The sequence below is a fragment of the Panthera onca genome, chromosome B4, assembly GCF_046562875.1.
Source record: "Panthera onca isolate mPanOnc1 chromosome B4, mPanOnc1 haplotype 2, whole genome shotgun sequence".
NCBI classification, from domain to species: Eukaryota; Metazoa; Chordata; class Mammalia; order Carnivora; family Felidae; genus Panthera; species Panthera onca.
The window spans coordinates 137,510,369-137,533,513 of NC_138345.1; the positions used below are offsets into that span (position 1 = coordinate 137,510,369).

The 23,145-nt window shown below is 49.2% G+C and overlaps 1 protein-coding gene across 4 annotated transcripts in view; it reads left to right on the plus strand.

The window, feature by feature from the left end:
* The window catches only part of ATXN10 (ataxin 10), a 537,342-nt gene that overhangs the window by 39,151 nt on the left and 475,046 nt on the right, over window positions 1-23,145 (plus strand). For 2 of the 4 annotated variants that reach the window (XR_014138018.1, XM_078449311.2), the window contains exons 4-6: window positions 419-515; window positions 2,742-2,900; window positions 16,471-16,551. Coding sequence is in view for 3 of the 4 variants with exons in the window: in XM_078449311.2 (XP_078305437.2) it covers window positions 419-515; window positions 2,742-2,900; window positions 16,471-16,551 (337 nt within the window). In the remaining variant the exon portion in view is untranslated. The remainder of the gene's footprint in view (window positions 1-418; window positions 516-2,741; window positions 2,901-16,470; window positions 16,552-23,145) is intronic. The other 2 variants (XM_081796279.1, XM_081796280.1) reach the window with 2 other exon arrangements.

Below are 23,145 nucleotides of genomic sequence, written 5' to 3' on the forward strand. Positions count from 1 at the left end.
TATTTGCCTAATACATCTTTTTGCTATTCTTTAACTTTTAATATTTCTATAGTATTATGTTCTAGATGTTTTGTTTTAAGTAGCATTAAGTTAGATTATTAAAAATCCGGTCAAAGAGTCACTCTTAATTGGAGCACGTAGTCCAGTGATAGTTAATGTAAATTAGAGGTATATTGTGTTGACATTTACAGTTTTTTAAAGAAGTTAATTCAGTTTGTACGGAGCACGTTGTTTTGGTAAGGCATTTTAATATTAACGTCACGCCCAAAGTTTCATCGCGGTGAGAGACTTATGTAGTTAAAAGAAGTTAACAGAAACTTCCCGTTTAATGACGTGGAATGGTTTCTATTAAGATATGTTTATTTGGTGTGTTAACAAGTTTTTAAATTGTATCTTTCTTATTTTTATAAATCGTCAGCATTTCGCTGTGGCCTGCAGTTTCTAGGCAACATCGCCTCACGGAATGAAGATTCGCAGTCTGTCGTGTGGGTGCACGCTTTCCCAGAACTCTTTCTGTGAGTATATCGATAAAAGTTTCTCTCATTCTGGAAAGACTGGTTATATCATTCCATTTAGGTGAAGTTCAAAAACAGGGAAAACTAGCCCTTGGTCAGAGAGTTGAGGATGGCCCTTGGTGGTGGTGGGCGGGGGCAGGATCGGCACCAGCCGGGAGAGGGCACGAGGGAGTCTCCTGGGGTTCTGGGAATGTTCCGTGTCTTGACCTGCTTGGTAGTTAATGGAGTTATATCCACATCTAATAGTTTATTGGGCTGTACACTCAAGATTTATGCCCTTTATTGTATGTCGGCTTTTTTTTTTTTTTTTTTTTTTTTTTAAGAAAATAAGAGTTTTGATTAAAGTAAGAAATACTGTTAGGTTCACTGTGATTTATAGGAAAACACATTCGTAAGAAAAAAAAGCCATAAAATGCTGGAGTATGGGCAGTGAATTGGTCATTATTTATCCATCGAGCACTTGTTACGTGCCCAGCACAAGGCTGTCTGGGTAGATCTGAAGAGCGGTAAGATGGGCACAGCCAATCCGTTTGTCTAGGTTGGTTCGCGGTGCTTTTCCTGGTGATTTGGTACTTTGTTTTGACCAACTTCTGTTAGTTCACACAAAGTTGAGCACCGGGATAGAAGGCGAGTGGGTAACGGAGGCAGGGTAGGCAGTAGGAAGCGCTGTCTCAGAGTGGGCGGCCTGGCTTCTGGTCCAGGCCCCGTGGCCCACGAGGGGTGTCTGTGGTCGTGGCAGCAGTAAGGCGGCCGAGCAGTGGCTGTTTCTCCGCCCCGGTTGGGTATTCCGTGCGGGCGATTCCTGTCCTGTGAGCGGCAGGAATCCTGTCCTGTGCAGGGCGGGGTGAGGACCGACGCTCACCGCTGGTCAAGGGCAGAGCTGCTCTCCGGGTCCAAAGGCGGTGCTCTGCTGCCTAAACGCCCTGCTGCCTTCCCCGGTCGTGTCGGGTTTCTGGGCTTCCGTGTAAAGTATGATGTCAGGATCACATAAACTCGAATGTGATCCCTAGCTCACTTGAGTCGATAACTGGCTCTCAAATTCCTCCAAATAACGAGAGTTGAAGGCACCAAATCTTTGTGATGCACGACAATTGAGCTTAGGTGGAAGGAAAGAATTGTGGAATTCGAGCTACAGAAATAGAAATTGCTCATTCTTGAGAATCCCTGCCTTTAAAACATTTTGAACACCTAGTATCTGTGGTTCTGAGCTAGGTGAGTGGAATTTGGGTAATTTCGATCTATTTATAATTCCCCAAAAGCCCATGCTTTGGGGGAGATAAAGGAACAGGTGAGCACACCGTAGCGTAAGACGGACACAGTTCGAGTAAATCCGAGTGTCCCGGAAACCCAGAACAGAGGCCCCTGGACGGGGCGGAGAAGCCGCAACAGGTTACGCGGTGGTGTTCCCTACGGGGTCAGATCTGATGCTCACGGAAGCGCCGTGAGATAGGCCAGGGGGGTCGTCGTAGTCCATTTTTATATCAGAAAACACACTGAAAGAGGTAATTTGCGCTCTGCGCGCGTTTGTGAGACAAATGTAACCAAATTTGAGTTCCGTCTTTGAGAGGTACTGGCTTTGTGCACTTGGGCAGCTAGAGTCCCAGTCGCTGTCTGTAACGTATGGATAATACCTCCTCCGGGAGAGTATGATGAAGTGGAACTGGAAAAAAAAATCCTGCCGTAGTGCGCAACCCGGGGCGTAATTGGCCGTGGGTAACTCAGCGACCTTCCTAACTAAGATCGCGTAGCTGAGAGGTGATGAGGCGGGACTCACCCTGACGCTCTTGGCTCCACTCTCGCCAGGGTACCATCTCTCCACCGTTCCCGTAAACCCTCCGACTCTCGTGATGCTGAAAGGAGTGCCCGTAGTTAACGGGGCCTCACGTTTTACCTTTTGGTTTCTTTTTTCTAACAAGAGTGAACATTTTCACGTTTTATAGATGTCATCATTTATCTTTTCCTTTAATCGGGTGGTGTTTGCGTTTTGCTTTCAAGTCCTAAAGTCCGCTGCGTCTTTAATTTTGGCTACAGTGTGTCACGACTCGTTTTAGATTGCTCTTTTTCCAGTAGATAAGGTACTTGTCTCACAGTGTTGTCATTCTTTGTTAAATCCTCAGAAACGTCAGTATGCACTGCATTTGTTAATTGGGTGATTGTTGTTTGTCAGAATCCATATTTTACCATGTTGCTCAATGGGGCTAACGCCCTGATGTCTTTCTTTGGAAGGTCTTGCTTAAATCATCCGGACAAGAAAATTGTTGCCTACTCGTCAATGATTCTGTTCACCTCCCTGAACTCTGAGAGAATGAAAGAACTGGAAGAGAATCTGAACATCGCGATTGACGTCGTCGAAGCTCACCAGAGGCAGCCCGAGTCGGAATGGCCGTAAGTCTCTCGCTGGCAATCTGATTGCTTGAGAACATCCGAGCGGATCCCTTTCCTTGCGGAGCAAACCAGAGTTTGGATTCCGGTAGCTGAACAGCAAGTTGACGCTAAACGATACGGACAAAATGAGAAAGCGTCTGGGCAGCACCTGGAGGCTGGGGAAGGTGGGGTGACGGGCGAGTCGGGGGTCCTGGGAGGCGGTGAGGCCCGGGGCGCAGCCTGAGGACACGCAGCCCTCTGGGGTCGTCCGGGTCACACCGCCGTGGCTGTGCCTGATGGTTCGTTACGGATCGGACGTCGATACGTGTCTCGCGGCTTGTGTTCCACCGAGACATCCGTTGTCGTCCACATCGTAGTGTCCGTCCATCCCCTGGCCCCGCACATAACGCCTCATCTCCCTCCAATCGCTTTTAAGATTTTTCTTTGACTTGTCAGGAGCCTAATTATGATGTCTTGATGTGGATTTCTTTGAGTGTATCTTCTTTGGTTCCCTCGACTTCTCGAATCTGTAGGTTTATGTTGCCAGATTTGGGGACTTTCCGGCCATTATTTGTCTGAACGCTTTTTTGGCCCCGTGATCTTTCCGCTCTCTTGTGGGGACTCCACATCAGGCCACGGCTGAGGCTGACTGTGATCCTTTAAGACCCAAGAAGCCACTGTTAGATTTAGACGGTTTGTTATCCTGTGGACAAGGAAAAGGAGAAGCCGTGAGTCCCATCGTCCCACGTGCTGAAAAGGGGCCGGATGACTGGGACGACCGTTGTCATCCCAACGGGATGCCACGTTGCTTGAAGCGGTTTTATATTCTGAGGGGCTGGGCAGACCGCTCCATATCTCGTCAGGACGGCCCCTCATCTGACCGTCCCTGACAGCCTCCGAAGCCTCGGGCCTGCCGTCCCTGAGTTGTGGGAGGATCACAGGGTGTTGGGCTTCTGTCCGCTTGGCCTGTATGCACGTGTGGGAGGGAGGCGGCCAGAGCAGTCCCTGCTCCCTGATGTCGCCTTAGTCTTCTGGTTGCCCCGGAGCTCCCTGAGGCTCTGATCAGGGTTTTTGTATGTTTTGTTCTTGTTTCCTGCTTTCTGTTTTCTCTTTTAAGCCAGTACTTCGCTATCTCGATTACGGTAGCTTTGTGTAAGTTTTGAATCAGAAAACTCTTAAGTCTTCCCACTTTGTTCATCTTACTCAAGATTTTTTGGGCCGTTCTGGGTCCCTTGTGTTATATGTTAATTTCTGGATCAGCTTTTCAGCTCGTTCGGAGAAGCAGCTAGAGTTTTGGTAGAGATAACATGGATCTGTAGATCAGCTTGAGGAATGTTGCCATTTTAACTAGGTTAAGTTTTCCAGTCCATGTGTAGAGGTATCTTTCCATTTATTTAGGCCTTATTAATTTTTTCAGTGAGGTTTTTTTTTTAGTTTACATTTTTATTTGTTTTTGACAGACAGAGACAGAGCAAGCAGGGGAGGGGCGGGGAGGGGTGGGGGGGGGGGACGGGACACAGAATCTGAAGCAGGCTGCAGGCTCTGAGCTGTCAGCACAGAGCCCCACGCAGGGCTCGAATCCATGAACTGTGAGATCGTGACCTGAGCCGAAGTTGGGTACTTAACCGACTGAGCCACCCAGGTGCCCCCCGTTTTTCTTTTTTTTTTTTTTTTCAATTTTTTTTTTTTTAACGTTCATTTATTTTTGAGACAGAGAGAGACAGAGCATGAACAGGGGAGGGTCAGAGAGAGGGAGACGCAGAATCTGAAACAGGCTCCAGGCTCCGAGCCATCAGCACAGAGCCCGACGCGAGGCTCGAACTCACGGACCGTGAGATCATGACCTGAGCTGAAGTCGGCCGCTCAACCGACTGAGCCACCCAGGCGCCCCAGCCCGTTTTTCATTTTTAAATATGTTGAGGTGTGTTTTATGGCCGAGCACCTGGTCTGTCATGCAGACTGTCCCATGTGCTGTGGATTCGGGTTTGGTGGGGGCGCTGTCTAGACGCCTGTTGAACCTCTGTTTGTCTTTCTTTTTCTTTCTTTCCTTCTTTCTTTCTGTCTTTCTTTCTTTCTCTCTCTCTCTCTCTCTCTCTCTCTCTCTCTCTCTGTCCCTCTCTCTTTCCCTTTCTTTCTTTCTTTGTTTCTATGTTTATTTTTGAGAGAGACAAACAACATGAGCAGGGGAGGGGCAGAGAGAGAGAGAGAGGGAGAGAGAGAGAGAGAGAGAGAGACAGACAGACAGACAGACAGAATTGGAAGCGGGCTCCAGGTTCCGAGCTGTCAGCACAGAGCCCGACGCGGGGCTCGAACTCACGGACCGTGAGATCATGACCTGAACTGATGTCAAATGCTTAACCGACGGAGCCACCCACGCGTCCCAGACCTTCTGTTTCTTGATGGTCTTCTGTCCACCTGTTTCATGCATTCCTGGAAGGGGACCGTTTTCTGTCTGTCCAGTCAGACCAGTTGGTTTTTGTGTCCCTTATTTTTGGGCTCTGTGGTTGGGCACATATCTGTCTGTAATTGTTATGTCTTGAGGAATTGGTCCTTCCTTTTGTCATTGTAGAATTCGTCAAAAATCCTGTTGCTTTTAGTCCTGTTCTTCCGTTTTCCGTAAGATCTATTTTCATGTGTGTTTTCACGTAGCGGCCAGTGAGTTCGGGGCACAGCTTGTGTCCGAGTCGGGGGAGCCCGGAGCTGCCGGTAGTGCTGCTTGCATTTTTTTTAAACTTATTTTTAGAAGTTTTTTACTATTTTAATGTTTTTATTTAATTTAGAGAGAGCGCAAGCCGGGGAGGGGCAGAGAGAAAGGGCAGAGGGTCTGAAGCGGTCTCTGGGCCACAGCAGCGAGCCCAGTATGGGGCTTGACCTCATGAACAGCGAGATCACGACCTGAGCCGGAGTCAGACACTCAGCCGACGGAGCCACCCGGGCGCCCCCGTGCCACTTGCGTTTCAGAGGCGCTTTCTCAATTTGGGTCTCTTTCAGTGTGAACTTTATTGTCCTCCTGAAATTATGCCTCGTTTAAAAATCATTTAGTTTTCCCAGCATTCATTTGTATTTGGATTACCCATTTGCACACAGACACAAGTTGGTGTCTGAAAAGATTAGGATACTGTGCTTGACTTAGATTACCTTCCTCCGTATGGGTTGTTTTATAATTGAGCACGGTGGATGAATCCTTAGAGTCTGCTTACTTAGCACAGTTTTTAGTTGAAGTCTGTTTCGTGTGTTAAGTATCTTAGATCTGGGTTTTGGCCGTCGGCGGTTTTCTGGCAGCAGGGGTCAAGGGCGGAAGGTGCAGTGTGCTTCGGAGTAGCTCGAGTGAGAGTTCTCACAGGTCGCCAGATGGAAGAAGGATGGAAAGTGGCGGTGGTAACTGATGTCTTCCTCTGGGGCAGCGCTGACACTTTGATTTGTGTTAGAGGAGCTGCGCATTCGCTAAACGAGAATGAGAAGAATGAGATCACAAAATACAGCCGTATTTTGTCAGCGATGCTGCAGGTCCGGTTCCAGACCACCGCAGTAAAGCGAGTATTGGAGTAAAAAGACTCAAGTGAAATTTTTGGTTTCCCGGTGCATGTAAAAGCAGTGTCGGGGAGCCTGGGTGGCTCAGTCGGTGAAGCGTCTGACTTCGGCTCAGGTCATGATCTTGCGGTTCGTGGGTTCGAGCCCCGCGTCGGGCTCTGTGCTGACAGCTCAGGGCCTGGAGCCTGCTGCGGATTCTGTGTCTTCCCCTCTCTCTGCCCCTCCCCTGCTCACGCTCTCTCTCAAAAATAAATAAACATTAAAAAAAAAAAAAAAGTTGTGTTTACAACGTAGGGTAGTTTATGAAGTGTGCAATAGCATTAGCTCTTAAAAAAGCAGTGTATGTACTCTACTTAAAAAACACTTTATTCCTGAAAAATGCTAACCATCATCTGAGCTTTCAGTGAAGGATAATCACTGGTCACAGATCACCGTAACAAATACAATAATAAACAAGTTTGAAACACTGCGAGAATTCCCGGAATGTGACCAGAGACACAAGCAAATGTTAGAGAAATGGCACCGACAGACTTGCTGGGCGCCAGCCACAGGCCTTCAGTTTGTGCAAAGTGCGTTCCTTGCAAAGCGCAGTGAGATGAGACGCAGTCTCTGAGCTGTCCCAGCATCCAGAGGCTTCCGACAGCATTGTTACTTTTTACCGTTAAATATGAACCCGTCCACCTCTGACAATTAGGGAGCATCCGCCCTTCTCCGTCCCGCCTGCTAACACGATGGGATGGTTGGCAAAGAGTACAAGACACAACAGTGTTAGAATTCATGGGTTTGGTGTCTTTTCTTGGAAAGGGACAAATGCAAGGTTTCAGTAGCCAGGTCCTTTGTTTGGATACACCAGGGACGCAGGGAAGCGTGGGTGCCAAGGGCTCTGGCGTTACTCGGTTTGAGTTATTGGGATAATGTCCTTCTAAAAATATTTGCTCCTTTTGTTTGTAGGTGTGAAGGACGTTTTCCTGCTCTGAGATGACCCCGCATGAATCCAGGGGTTGGGTCTTGGTGTTTGAACTCCTCTAAATCCTACAGTAAAGGTGCCGTAGGAGATCCCGGCTGCTGTCTTTTGCAGAGGTTTTAACTTATTTGTGTTCTAGGGGGATTTTCTGCCTAGGTGAAGATGTTACTTACTTGTCAAAGAGAAGAAAGTTCCTTTCTATACCAGCTTTGTAAGCTTTGTCCAGATTGCTGTAGGAAGCAGCTGTGGGTGGGATTTCCCCGGCCTCAGAAACGAATAGGAGGGTTCTTTTTCCAGAACCTGGTTAAATCAGATTCTTCGCTTAATTAGTGCGGTATGAAAGCATTTTCTAGGTTTTCACAGTCCCTGAAATATCTTGTAAGTGTGGCTTTGATACTGTGTGCTTCGTGCTTATGTGGAAGTGGGGATAAGACAGGGATCTCGCTTGAAAAAATTTCCCTAAAACCTGAACTTCAGCAGTAAGTTACTGCTTATTGGCTTACAGCCACTCCGTGTGTCAGTGGCATACTGCTCTTTGTCTTTTTTTTTTTTTTTAAGTTTATTCATTTATTTTGAGAGAGAGAGAGAGAGCGAGAGAGAGAGCGCAAGCAGGGGAGGGGCAGAGAGAGAGGGAGAATCCCAAGGAGGCCCCACGCTGTCAGTGTGGAGCCCGAGGAGGAGCTCGAACTCACAAACGTGAGTGAGATCATGACCCGGGCCAAGATGGAGAGTTGGACACTGAACCAACTGAGCCACCCAGGAGCCCCTGTATGTCTGCTTCTTGATGCTTAGAGATGGCTTTTAGCACTTTCTGTGTGGAGTAGGAACACTGTCCGTAGACAATAATTAATCTGTCTGTAATTGTTCACATACCTCATTAACACCATTTATAAATGAGGAAGATCGAAAGAAAGGAGATGGAAAGAAGGACCTTGATGCATCTGGGTTTTTAGCCAGTATGGAAGATGATGCAGATATGTGGTCAGTGCTTTGACGTCGACAGCTCGATTTGTGAACGTTAGCTTTTCTGTAATCGCATTTCGGTGATGAATTTCCAGATTAAGCGGAGGCGTTTTGCCTCTTGGCCTGCATGAGTCCGTTTTGGCACCAGAAACAGAAAGTAATAGGCGAAGCCGGCCTGGGACCCTCGTGCACGTGAGGGAGAGGGTTCAGCTCGTGTGTCTGTGCGTGCAGTTCAGGACTTAACAAAAGTATCGCATTTCTCGTTTTCTCTTTTTGTAAAATAAATCTCTTTCTCTGATGCCCTTTCTACTCCAACTCCTGCCTTTGCTAGAAGATATTTCTGACCCTCCCCAAGACCACTTGTTCTCTTCCGTGACGTCTGGAGTGTTAGTGGAGCCTCACTTACAGTCTCTAGATGTCCTTGTGGCGTTTCAGGTTTCGGATCAGAAGGACCCACCTCCCTCACACAACACTGCCACAGAATTTCGGAATTGACAGAGGTGGTTGTTCTCCAGAAGAGTTTAATCACAGATGTCAAATCTGTGACTTAGGAAACACTGACCACGGTTGGGTCTCGTTGTTGTAAAAGTCTTTGTCTTCGGTTCCCCCCGAGGCGACGTTCGGTAAGAAAGTACATGCAGTGGATTCTAGGTTGAAAGTTGAGATTCCACTTGTAACTTGATGCGACATGCTGGCATGGAGAATATATTACGTTTAGAAAAACAGTCTCAGGAACTAACACAGACACGCGTGATTGGCAGCCATCGCAGTGGCCGCTTTCAAGGTGCAAGGAAAAGGTCGCCCTCCCGTCGGCATCTTCTCGTTGCTCTGTTGCGTATTTGCCATCAGTATTGGACGCTGGATGTTACGCCGTAACGTGGTAGCGGAGAATTCAGTTGTTTGTATGGATGTCCACACAGGATGCTTTTTTCCTGCCCTTCGCATAGGTTGAAGGTGAGTGACAGTTATTCTCGTCCTCGAAATCGTTAAAGTACAGATGCCGCTATCTTCACTCACCGGTAGACGTTTCCTCTTTCTTGTGTGGAAAAAAAAAATGGAGGGGGCGCGTGGCTGGCTCAGTCCGTGGAGCGTGAGACTCTCGATCTCAGGGTTGTGGGTTTGAGCCCCATGTTGGGCGCAGATGTTACTTAAAGGTAGAATCTTTTGCAAAAGAAAACGGAAAAAAAGAATGGAGGAATTTTACGCTTGGTCACTTTGAACTGAAGGTGACACGAAGAACCAGATGCTAAGTTCACCTGAAACTTCTCTCCCAAAGGGCTGCTTGAGCAAGCCGCAAGCTCTCTAAAGGGGAGCATTTTCAGAGAAGCCCCGGAAGTCAGAGACGGAGCTCTTGTCTTGACTCTTAGGGAGCTGAGGGACCTTCCCCAGGACACTAAACCTCTGTGGGCCTCTCTTTCTTTAATTCTTAAACGACGGGGCTGATTTAGGTCAGACGCTTCCACGCTTTTGAACTTCACATCCCCTGTGTTTAAAGGCGTATGGATTGGGGCGCCCGGGTGGCTCAGTTGCTTACGCGTCTGGCTTTTGATCCCAGATCAGGTCTTGATCTTGGGATCGAGAGTTAAAGCCTCGCATTGGGCTCCACGCTGGGCATGCAGCCTACTTAAAAAAGTAAAAATAAAAACAACACAGGCGCTGGGGTGGTTGGTCTGCCTTGGGGACTGTTGGCTAACAACACCGTGTCCCTTGCTGTCGCTCTGAGGCCTCAGTGGCAGTACTCGTTCCAGCCTCTTCTTATGTAGCATCATGGGAAGATGTCATTTTTGTCCTTTGCTCTGATGGCTTTGCCTTTTTAATTACATTTGGTTAAAGTGAACGAGCTGGTATTTAATTCTGGTGACTGTTAAAGCATATGGTGTTGCATTTGACTGGTGACCCAGTGAGTGTGACCTTGACCTCGTTGCCACCCAGTACTTGCCTGGGTAACTCAAAAATGCAAAGAAACTCTGAAAACTGAACAGTCCATCTGTGCGTCTCTAGGTGCTCATCAACATCTCCTGGGTTGATGTACTGACCTGAGAGCCCATAGTACCCCCCCCCCCCCCCGCCCCCACCTCCAGTCTGGGGCCTGGCTTGCACTGGCAAATACTCTGAAGCAGCTTTGCTCTGACTGACTTCGGGTCTGCTGTGAGGACCCTGCTGGCAGGCCTGTCCACCGTGCCCAGGAGAAGGGGCTTTGGGCTCTGCGCAAGGAATAATTTGCCCTCCGTGCGACGATCTGACCTGCTTTTCTCTCGGAGAACTTGTGAGTTAGAGACCCCTCCTGCCCTGTGCACGCTTGTAGGAAACTCAGGAAACTTAAAACACTCACTTCAAACAGGAACTGATTAATGAAGTCAGTGATCATTGATTGAGTCTTTAACGTGTGCCAGGCAGTGTTTGTGGCACTGGAGGTTCAAAATTAAGAAGACATTATGTTTTAGGGAGAGAGACCGATAATGAACAAAACCCCCCCAAATAAATACCTAAGATGCCAGATAAATGCCTGAGAAAAGATACACACCCAGTTGTGTTTACAAAGCTGTCCTTTGAGTGGTGCTTGGCTCGGAGCAAACAGCGTAGCATTTGCTGTTTTATTCGTAGTAACTTATTTTTTATCAAAATTTTTTTTAATGTTTGTTTATTTTTGAGAGAGAGAGAGAGAGAGAGAGAGAGAGGCAGAGAGAGAGAGAAGGAGACACAGAATCCGAAGCAGGCTCCAGGCTCCAGGCTCCGAGCTGTCAGCACAGAGCCCGACTTGGGGCTCGAACTCCCGAACCGCGAGATCATGACGTGAGCCAAAGTCAGATGCTTAGCTGACTGAGCCACCCTGGTGCCCCTTATTAGTAATCATTTAAATACGATCGGTGCGGGGCACAGACTGTGAAGAAAAACGAGGAGTATTTGACTTCAGCAGAGTCCTCCAGTGCGGTGATGGGGCTTGGAGGGGCCGGGTGCTGCTTTGGAATTGGGAGTTCAGGGAAGTCCCTCCTGAGGCAGTGACACTGAGCTGAGGACAGGGTCACCGGCCTGCTTGATAGCCTGTGTGGTAAAGGTGGAGGAGGCCAATCGGGAGGGACATGTGGAGCAGTGAGTCCCCAGAGTGTGGAGACTCCCCTTCCCCCCACCCCCCTCCCCTGTCTGTCCTCCTCCCCCCCCCCCCCCACCCCCACCCCAGCAGAGGCCTCTGTTGCGGGACAGGGCCCAGGGTGGTTTCAGAGTCCTGGGCGGGACACACAGCCCGAGGGGCGGCTGGAAGCCGGTTGCTTCGGGCCTCGTGAACCGGGAAGACGTCGTTGGCCTTCTCTCTGTGCCATGGGAGGGGATCGCAGAGTTCTGAGCAGAATTTGTACCGACCTGGTCTGCGATTTAAAAACTCCCTCTGGCCTCTGGGCGGAGGCTGAGCTGGGGGTTGGGGGGGGGGGGTGGGTAGAGTGGGGCAGCCGTGGCCTCCAGGTCCGGGCAGGGGGCGCGGGCGGCTTGGCTGAGGGTGGTGGCGTGGGGGTGAGGAGAAGCGCGCAGGTTGAATGTGCTCTGCAGGGAGGGCCCGTGGGGCTTCATGCGGGTTGGGGGTGTGGGGTGAGGTTGGGAGCAGAAAGGCAGGGGCGCCGGCCAGGGTCTGGGCTTGTTGGCCGGCGGTGGGGAGATCGGGAGTTCTGTGCGGGCCGTGCGGGATTGGAGACGCCCACCGTGCACCTAAGCGGAGACGTCCTGTGGTGCGGCCAGCGTGGAAGTTCCAGAAGACGGAGCACAGGGTGGTGCCGTGGAAGCCCGGGGCTGGGAGCTCGCCTGCGAGGGGGGCTTCCGGAGAGCGGGAGCTGAAACTCCGGGCCGAGGGCAGCGCGGGTCCGGAGAGGGCACGGCGTTGGCACCGGGGGGAGAGGAGAGGAGCCCTGGCAGCGTGTCGTGGGCGACGTGCTTGGCGGGTGCAGTCGCGCTGCAGGGGGCGGTGAGGACTGCGCGGTAGTGGTGCTGTGTAACCAAGATTTTAGGTGACCTGAGCGCTGTGCCGCTGAGTCGCCCTGACAGGGAGGTGAAGTGACCTCGTCTTGTGTTTCTGTTTTTCTGTGTCCGTTTGGGGAGAGACGTAGAGATTTGTTAGTCAGGTCGCTTTGGAGAAATGGCTGAGCTTTCCCTGCCCAGAAGTAGCTCCCGGTAAGACGGGACCGACCGGACTCGTCCACCGCCACGGCCCTCTCCCTGGGACGCTGAGCCGCCCGGGCCACCAGGTGGCGTCGTGCCACCGTAGGGCAGTAAAGAGAAACCAACTTGAGGTGAATTCCCCAGGATATACTTAAATGATCTTTTTAACTTGGGGGGAGATTCATTCTCCCATTCCATTCATAGCTCCTCCGGCCCCGGCCCCTGAACAGGTGGGCCGCCCATTCGTCCTCGACACACCGTTGAGTCTCCTGCTTTTTTAACCAGATGGTAGACTTGTGAGATCTTTCCCTAGAAGCATATAAAGAACTTTCTTTTGTCTTCCGTTGTGCGACTATGCCGCGATTTATTTCATCGGCCCCTTACTGGTGAACATCTAGGCCCCCCGCGTTTCGTAACTACAGGATGTGGCGGTGAGTGGCCCCGTTCGTACGTACGTCACGTTGCGTGTTGGCGAGTACGACTGTCCGATAAATTCATAGGTGCGATTACTAGGCCAAAGGAAACGTGCTTTTTATATTTTAACAGATACTGCCAAGAGGTCCTTCGTAGCTGTCGTACCAACGGACACTCCCCTTGGCCGTTGAGAGGACCCGGTTTGCTACCTCGGTGCTAACAGAGTGTGCTCTCAAAGTGTTGGAAGCGCCGATCTTGCCGAGGTTTGAAGTGGCATCGCTACAGGGTTTTATCTCCTGTTTTTCTTGTTACGAGGCCGAGCACCGTTTTAGATGCCGAAGAGCCTATTTTTCTTTTATGTTCGTTCTCATTTTCTTGACCTGTTTTTCCTTTAGGAGGTCGGTCTTATCTGTAGCTGAAGAATGTTTTCTAAATTAGGGCCAGTGGTCTTTTCTGTGAAATAAAACGCAGATATTTGTCTCACTTCCTTGTCCTTTGATTTTGTGTGTGGCATTTTTTATGTAAAAATTTTTGAGGGGCGCCCGGGTGGCTCAGTCGGTTAACCATCTGACTCTTGATCTCGGCTCAGGTCGTGATCTCGCGGTTGTGGGATCGAGCCCCACGTTGGGTTCCCTGCTGAGTGTGGAGCCTGCTAGGGATCCCCTCTTCCTCTCTCTGCTCCTCTCCCCCACTCATGCCCCCTCCCTCAAAATAAATAAACATTAAACATTTTTTTTTGATGTCCTGGTAGATGAAGTCGTCCGTCTTTTTACGTCCTGTAGATTTTTGGTGATGGACGCAGAGGTCTTTGCCCTACTCAGGGTTTCGTCAGCGTTGTGTCATTTCGCTTTTGAGGTTGAGCTGTTTGCTGTGGTCGCACCTCTCGGTGTAAAGGTGAGAGTGCGGACCCGCTTTCCTTTCTGCTCCGGGTGCTGTCGATGGTCGCGGCGGCCGAGCGCCACGGTGACTGGGACGCGTCTTTCCTCTGTCCCTGCCCATCGCCCTTGCCCTCACCGCCCCGCGTCCCTGGAAACTTGCAGCTCCACTTCCGCCTGTTCGGCACCCACTCCACCGTGGGAGACTTACCCCTTCCTCCACCGAGTGTGTCCCAGTCTGCTGTTGGGCCGTAAGGATTTTGTAAACGTACTGATCTGAAATCGCATTTATCACACACTTACTAGAATATTTTATTTGTTTAGGAAGAAATTCTCCAAAGTGCCTTTTATTTCCACAACCTACTTGACTCGGGTCTTTTGTCGGTTGTCTAAAAACTGTAGCGTTGTGTTTTCCCCGCATTTATGGTTGTCTGAGGTAGGAGGGTACGTTGTGAGTCCTTTATGCTTGGAATTGGGAGTGATGGTTGGAGGTGTTAACTCCTGCTTTTCAGCCATTCACTGGAGTGGACAGATGTCAGTGTGGACATAGATGAACTCAGAAGCACCTTCACCTGAGAGAGGTTGTAGGATATCATCTCAGAACTTGGAAAAATCTACTTTCTTTTCAACTGCACATGTCATGTTCACCAATCTAGACCATAGTCTGGGCTGTAAAGTCTCAGTAAATATATGAGAATGAGAACAGACAGGGACGGAGTCTCTGACCGCAGTGAATTTACATTAGAAAACCATAATCAGATGATATCTAGAAATATTCCAAGTTTTTGGCAATTAGCTCATCTAAATAATTGATTTGTCAAAGGAGAAATCACAGGGCAAGTTAGTCTTTTGAACTGAAGGATAATGAGAGTCTAAGGATTTGTGGGATAAAGCTAAAGCAGTGCTTGGAAGGCAATTTATAATTTTAAATGTTTCTACCAGAAAAGAAGAGAGGTCTGAAAGCAGTGACCTTAGGTTGTACTTTGTGAAGACAGAAGAGCACAGTAAAACCTGAGTAGGCGGCAGGAAAAAGCGAATGGTAAATAATCGGGGCCGAAGTCAGTGACCCAGAAAACAGAAACACACTAGAAAAAATTAACCAGGGCAAGATTGTTTAAGATCAGTAGAATTGGTCAAAAAAAGAAAGGGCGCCATGCCCAGTGTCTCCAAGGAGGGCATGGTCGTCATGGAGTTAGCCGTCAGCGCAGAGCCTGACGTGGGGCTCGGACCCACAAACCGCGAGATCATGACCTGAGCCGAAGTCGGACGCTTAACCGACTGAGCCACCCTGGCGCCCCCTGAAACCCTCTTTAAACCCTCGTCGTGTTTTCCTGGCTGTGGTTCCCTGAGCGCACTGCCATGCTGTTTTTCCAAGTCCTTTTTGTCACCGGTAACTTAAATGCTCTGCTCTCCTCCAGCCTCCTGAACGTCCTGCCCTGGCCCTCTGGTTAGATAAACTTTGCTCTTACTCTGATCCATGAAGTGTGTGTGTTGCCCCTAAGACATTTTTGTCTGATTCTCTGTGTGTGAATCTTTCTCCACTGTTAGCGTTTGGGAAGACGGCTTCTGACCTAGCTCCTGGCCGTTTGGAGCATTGCGCTTTGAACGAGTGTTCTTGGGAAAATGTGTTGAGCTCCAGAAAGCTCGATTATGAACGTGCTTTACGATCACTTCCGCGTACCTGGCTTGAAATGCGTCAGTTTCTGTCGTTGCAGTTTGAGGACTTAACCTTGTATGAAAACTGTCTGAGAATTTTGAATATATCCGTTATTACTAGAAATATTTCGTATCAAAGTGTCAATCAGTTATTTTGAAGGCTGTGGAAGAAATAGAATACTTATTTAGCTTTTGGTGTTTTATGAGTGACGACGTGTTGTGGTCGTTAATCTGCATCATTTGGTTATGCTGAAACACATCTGTTAACTTTTTGGTTAAAGAGTTAGATAAACCGTGTCCATAAATATATTTAATGCTTCACAGTCACCCTTACTGCTATAACCATGGTTCTAAACAGTATCCTCTTTAGTTCCTAAGACTGGAGACGCCCTCCGGCAGATACGATTCAGAAGTAATTAATAATACGACACAGTCTTTTTAGTTGTCACAGGGGTACTTTGAAGAAGGACGCTGGTAATCTTTGCCTCCGGGTCTTCATACGTTGATCTCTGGGTTTAGATGAGTGGTTTGCTTGACAGTGAGGATGTTTTGTTGGTAACTCGAGAGCTTTTACGGACGAGGTAATCAAGCCCGTGTGCCTTACCAGGCTGTTGGCATATGTTTAAATAAAATGTATGACATGTCCCGTTGCTCTGGTTGATTTTAGCACTTAACGTTCTGAGTAAAACAGTTTAATGTGTTTTCTGTTTATATCTGAACTTGTAGGTCAATTTCATGTTACTGTGAAAATGAAACTTAGATAAAACCTATACAGAGTAGGCCCTTCCTTCCGGTGGAATAGATGAATCATATCAGTACATTTTTCAGAGGTAAAGTTGGAGAAACCTATTTTGAGGGTTTTTATTTTCTTTTAGCTGTTAATGGAAACATCGCCTGTGAACCTCTTAAAACATTTTAATATTGCAGCAAATCAAAAATTCAATAAAAAGAAATGTTTTTATGTATAAAACGCCTTTAGAGAGATAAGGCTATGTCCATTTTACTATGTTTCTGGTAACCACACTTTTTCCTCCTTTTTTCTTAGGTTCTTGATTATTACAGACCATTTTCTGAAAAGCCCGGAATTGGTGAAAGCCATGTATGCCAAAATGAGCAATCAAGAAAGGTAACCCCAAAAACCAGTGTGGTTTTGAGTATTTAGCATTCCATATAGAGTATCCCGTACACATGAATGAAAAACTGTGTGGTTTCTTAGCTGGCACAAAATCTCTAACTACATGTTTCTGGGTCGGGAATGGTTTTAAATTGGCTGGTTAGCATTACCGCTCGGCCACAACAGGCAGTGATTTACGTGGGGCTGCGGAGTCCAGGTTGATGGCATCGTTCAGTGAGGGCGCGCTCGAAAACTGTGACCGGCACAATGTCAGGCTCGTCCCTTGACGCCTGTCTGTAGACTTGCAACGTGCTCCTGTTCGGTGTGACGATGTGGGACGTGCTCCACCAAAGCTCGTAGGGACCCATGGGTATTTCCGGCAAAGTTGGTGCCCATCTGCCACCTCCCTGCCGTGGCAGTGGGAAGAAGAGTGCCCTCAGAGCCCTGAGACCTTGGCTCCGTGCCTCGTTGTGATGGTGATTCTTCACGTGCCCGTAGCCGGGCCCTTTACCCTGTTGGGGTTCGGTTTCCAGACCTGGACACGGAGAGGACGGTGTGAAACGATTTCCAGTATGACTCCGGCGGCTTGTGGCTTTCCTAGCCTTACTGGAGACACTGCCTCGGGAAACATAAAACTTAACTTAGAAATCCCAGGTCTGATGATGAAAAACTGTAAAAAATGTTAATCTTTTGATTGTAGTCACCATTTGTATAATTGCTGTGGTTTTGAAGTTCTTACGGTATATTTGGCTTCCAACAGTTCCATGTATGCTCCTTTGTAGTCTTGTTGAGGAACTCTCATATCTTTAATATCTTTGACAAAGAGGAAAAGTTTGTGCTTTTAAAGTCAGTTTAAATGCCATGTTTATGGGGTGCCGGGGTGGCTCAGTTGGTTAAGCGTCCGACTTCGGCTCAGGTCAGGATCTCAGTCCATGAGTTTGAGCCCTGCTGACGGCTCAGAGCCTGGAGCCTGCTTCGGATTCTGTGTCTTCCTCTCTCTCTGCCCCTCCCCCAGTCATGCTCTCTCTCTGTCTCAAAAACAAACATGAAACAAGATTTTAAAAAAGTGTGATAAAGGACACGTAACTTCAGATGTACTACTGTAACCGTGTTCACGTGTGCAGTTTAGTAGCGCTCTGTACACGACACCGTTGTGTGGCCAGCCTCCAGAACTTCCTCATCTTCCAAAACCAGAGCTTCCTTGGTAACAGCTCCCCATCGCCCCTCCCCTAGCCCCTGGCAGCCATCATCTGACTTTCTGTCCCTCTGATATTGATGACAGCGGGTGCCTCCCGTAAGTGGAATCCTGCAGTCTTTGCCCTGTTATGACTGGCTTATTTCACTTATGATAATGTTCTCAAGGTTCGTCCGTATCGTGGCAGGTGTCAGAATCTCCTTCCCTTTTTTTTGGTTTAAAATTTTTTTAACTTTCATTCATTTTGGAGAGATAGAGAGGGAGATACAGAATCCGAAGCAGGGTCCAGGCTCCAAGCTGTCAGCACAGAGCCCGTCCCGGGGGCTCGAACCCACGAGCTGCGAGATCATGACCTGAGCTGAAGTTGGATGCCTAACCGACTGAGCCACCCGGGCGCCCCTCTCCTTCCTTTTGCAAGGCTGAATCCTCTTCCGTTGTGTGGATGGACCACGTTTTGTTTACCCACTCATCTGTCGGTGGACACTTAGGTTGCTTCTGCTGTTCAGCTCTCCTGAATCAGGCTGCCATGACCATGGCAGGGCAGCGGCCTAGAGTCCGATTGTTCTGATGTTTGTTTCCCGTTCTCTGTTACCTACCGTACTGCCGGCATGGGTCTCGCCCTGCCATTTCAGTGGCAGGTCCTGCCTGCCCAGGACGCGGTTAAATTCCGTGGTGTGGCTCTTTGAGGCCCTTTATAATGTTGCTTCATTTCCAACCCCTGCCCCTTCTCTCCCGGTCACCACACTGTGGCAACAGAGAACTCCTCTCAGTTCTTGAGGCCTTCCCTGTACTTGCTTGCCTTTGCATGTGTCCTTTTCTCTGCCTGGAACGTCCTGGCCCCCGCCTCTCCTCCTCGTGAATGTACAGCTGACCCTTGAGCCCATGGATGTGAACTGCACAGGTCCACTTATGTGCCAGGTTTTTCCAGTAAGTACAGGACTGTAAGTGTATTTTCTCCTCTTCCTTCTGTTTTCTTTTTTTTTCCTTCAATTTAAAAAAAAAATTTTATTTCTTTATCTTTTTTTTTTCAAAAGCTTTTTTTTTTTTTTTGATGTTTATTTATTTTTGAGAGAGAGAGAGAGAGAGAGACAGAGCATGAATGGGGAAGGGCCACAGAGAGGGAGACACAGAATCTGAAGCAGGCTCCAGGCTCCGGGCTGTCAGCACAAAGCCCGTTGCGGGGCTCGAACTCACAAACTGCGAGATCATGACCTGAGCCGAAGTTGGACGCTCAACCCTCAACTGACTGAGCCACCCAGGCACCTCTTCATCTTTTTTTTATTAGACACAGAGCACGAGCAAGGGTGAAGGGCAAAGGAGAGAGAGAGAGAGGGAGGGAGGGAGGGAGAGAGAGAGAGAGAGAGAGGGAAAGAAATGGAAAGAGAGAAAGAGAATCTTAGGCAGAGTACATGCTCAGGGTGGAGCCTGACCCAGAGCTTGATACCACAACTCTGGGATCATGACCTGAGCCAAAATCAAGAGTCGACCCTTAACCAGTTGAGCCTCCCAGGCGACCGCCCACCTTATGGTTTTCTTAATAACCTTTTTTTTTTTTTCTCTAGCTTACTTTATTGTAAGAATATAGTATATAACACATATAACATCCAAAATATGTGTTAATCAACTTATGTTATTGGTAATGCTTCTTGTCAGTAGTGGGCCATTAGTAGTTAAGTTTGGGGGGAGTCAAAAGTGAAATATGGATTTCTGACCCTATAGGGGGTCACTGCCTCTGTCCCCTGTGTTGTTCGGGGTCAGCTGTACAGTCGTGCATTTAGGTCCTTTTCAGAGCTCATCTGAGCTTTTTGTGGTGACCGCCTCAAACAGTTGGCGGAAGGGCCTGAGGACTCAGTGCTGATGGTGTCTGTGCTGGTGTGTGTGCAGGGGGGTAGGGGGGTGGGGGGGAGGGCGCAGGGAGGAGGGGAGTGGGGGGGCTCAGCAGAGGCACTCCGTCTGTGATCGAGGAGAGGCTCTTGGGTTCCCCGCAGACCCCTTTTCAGGCAGTAACGGGGAATTCTGCGCTCAGAGTGGTACGTTTGCAGGTTAATAGGATGGAAAAGATTGAGTTTTTCTCAACAGGGACAGGCAGCGAATGAACGTGCTTCCTGTGCATCTAGAATGGATGTTCTAGATGGCCGCCACCTCTGTGGCGGCGCTGAGACCGTGTCCTGTGTTTTGTGGTTCCCGTGAGGGGCTCCACTCGAGAACCCTGTGGGGATACGTGGTGCTTCCCCCAAATCGCCTGAGGAGGTGCCCTGGCCGCGGCCCCCGCCTGCTGAATTGCAGTGGCCCGTCGGGTTAGCGGCTGCTAGATTTAAAATCGTGTGAGGATCGGTCAGTGAAACGGGCGGTGTGTTCATTAAGTGCCTGCCGCTGGTCCCTGGGGCCTCGAGGTGACAGCGAGACACCGCCCCTGCCTTTCGTGTGGGTGGGCCTGGCCGGAAGGTGCTGGGCGTGTTTTGCTGCCCTTTCAGGAGCAGCTGCTTTGGGCTGTGCCCTCGGTTGACTCCAGGCGGCTTGGTGAGAAGTGGTGGCTGCGGAGTCCCAGGCAGTTCCCGTGACTGATTGGCAGAAATGAGGGTCTGCGCTTACGCAGTTCTCTGGTCCCCCTTCCCAGCGAGTCGCACTATCGTTAGATTGACACAGCTGCCCTCGGAAAACACTGTTGCAGTTTCCAGGCTTGTGACGTCTGTAGCAGGGTAACGCGCACAGCGGCGGTGGTTCCGTGGCTCACTGCTTTGGAGAAGTTACCTCCTCTTGTGCAGCTGTGTTTCCTCTGTCGAATAGGGGTACGGCTGGTAGCCTCCCCGTGACGTGGCCGTAACTGATTGAAGCGTAGGATGAAGGGAGCAGTGCCTGGCATGCGGTCATCACTCAGTCAGTGAGTTGCTTCTGTGCTCCTGCTCTTCCGCGTCCTTGACTTTCCCTCCGGGTAGCACCCTACAGCCTTTTCACTTCATCCTCGAGAGACCCCGCGACATAGGTGTCATTCTTGCCATTTTCCACGTCGGGATCTGAGGCTTTGTGGGTTAAGGTATTTGCCCTGCAAAGGTGGCCGGCCTAGTGTTTGGACTCAGCGTGTCTGATGCCAGAATCAACAGTCTCCTTCCCCACCACACAGGAATCTCGTATGCCTGTAACTTAGGGCTTAGCGAGGTTAGTTCGGCCACGGCTTTGTGCCTGCCTGCGTCTTGGTTAGCTTGTCCAGGTTAATACAGGTTTTGGCCTTTATGGCACACCATTCAACAGATGGTATCCGTGGGGCGGTCCAGATGTAAATTCCCAGTTCGTTGGGGCCATCAGCCCTGAGTTGAATTGCAGACTTTTTTTTTTTAATTTTTTTTTTTAACGTTTATTTATTTTTGAGACAGAGAGAGACAGAGCAGGAACGGGGGAAGGGCCAGAGAGAGAGGGGACACAGAATCCGAAGCAGGCTCCAGGCTCTGAGCCGTCAGCACAGAGCCCGACGTGGGGCTCGAACTCATGAACCGTGACATCGTGACCTGAGCCGAAGCTGGACGCCCAACTGACTGAGCCACCCAGGAGCCCCAAATTGCAGACATTTTATTTCCAGAAGGAGAGACTATTATTACGTGCCCTGCTCATCGAACTCACGCCCTTACAAGCTCCCCCTGCTTCTTGGTACCTCACTCCAGTCCCCCCACAACCACCTTACCCATTTCAGGGTGGTACAGGTGTGGCTATTAACACTAAGCCTGCATTGGGCACCTGGGTGGCTCAGTCGGTTGAGCGTCCGACTTCGGCTCAGGTCACGATCTCACGGTTTGTGGTTCGAGCCCCGCGTCGGGCTCTGTGCTGACAGCTCAGGGCCTGGACCTGCTTCGGATTCTGTGTCTCCTTCTCTCTCTGCCCCTTCCCTGCTCATGCTTTGTCTCACTCTGTTTCTCAAAAATAAATGAATGTAAAAAAAAATAAAAAATAAAAAAAATTGAGCTTGCATTAATCTAAGCAGGACTTTCAGATATAAATTTTGCTATAGAATTTTCCCTTAAATGTATATATTTCCCTTATATGTATATATCTCTCTCTATATATATATATATTGGCTTTTTTTTCTTTTTTAATGAAATGGGAATCCTGATTTTGAGGGCAGACTGTGTAACTATTTAATCAGAAGTGAATCAGAAATAGAATGCTAATGACAGCCAGGGGTCGAGAGAGAAAATTACAGAAGCTTCGGTCTGCATTAAGGGGTGTGTCCGGTGAGCCTGTGGCAGCCCCAGTGAGGACTTCTGGGTTGAAGAAGGATGGGGGACTCTTACACTGATGTGTGACTTTAGATAGCTAGTCTCTGATGTCTCGCTTTTTCGTTCTTCACCTCTGGGAGAGTCACCAAGTCAGTGAGTGAGTAGCACTGGTATTTTGTTCTGTTTCCAAGGAAGTGTCTAGAGTGGTTCCCCTGCAACTGGAAGGAGTCAGGCTTCCCGCATGACATCCCCCGGTCCCTGATCACACGGTACTTTTCAGTACACATGTTTTCTGGCTTAGAAATGGAGGGGCAGATGTAATCCACCGTTAAAATACATGATTTCGGAAAAAAAACTCTTCCTTGAGCTGTTAAGTCCCACGCGTGAGTCCCACATTTTGATGAGACGGATGGTTTTTGATGGTGGCTAGATGTAGGGGGGGTTGGGCAGTTAGATGGGGCCTCTGGTTGGGCCGGCCCCCTTGTAAATGGCAGACGAAAGTGTTTGGACCCACTCCCTAATGATGGGAGCCGTTAAAGGTTTTTATTGACAGATAACAGAATAGAAGTCAGATCATTTAATGAAGTATAACTGATTCTCAGGTGATAGTTAAACTTGACTTGTAGTTTTTTATTTTGAACATTCATGTTCTGGTTTTTCCTCCCCCCCCCCCCCCCCCCCCCCAAAATCACTTAGGTCCTCGTCTGCTCTGCTGTCCCGTGTTACAGTCACACAGTAGAGGTGCTTCGCCCGAGCAGGGAGGAGTGTGAGGGGTGGACGGCCTCTGGTGAGCCTATAATGAAGGCAGCGTCTGCATCTATTACCTTATCTGGCAGCTGCCGCTTCCAGGCCTCCCTCCGTGTGTCCCCTGGGACTCCAGGGCCTTCCTGCTTCTGCCTGATGAACTTGGGTACCACCCTGGGCCTACTCTTTCTGTCTTGGACCTCACACAACCCCTTCAGGGTCTGCTCCTCCTTTTTGTGTGCTCTGTTCTGAGTCCACGAGGCGCTGAGTTCCCTGAAACCACAGCTTATGACTTGTCATACCTAGCAGCCGTTGTCACGCTTTCCCAGTTTAAAAAGAATATTTTTAGTGCAGACATCTGGGTTCCTTTTGGATCATACCTAGTAGGTAGCCTCCTCCCCAGCGTTCCCAGAAAGTCGACCTGCCTGGGGAAAGCGGAAAGCCTGGCTTTACGGCCTG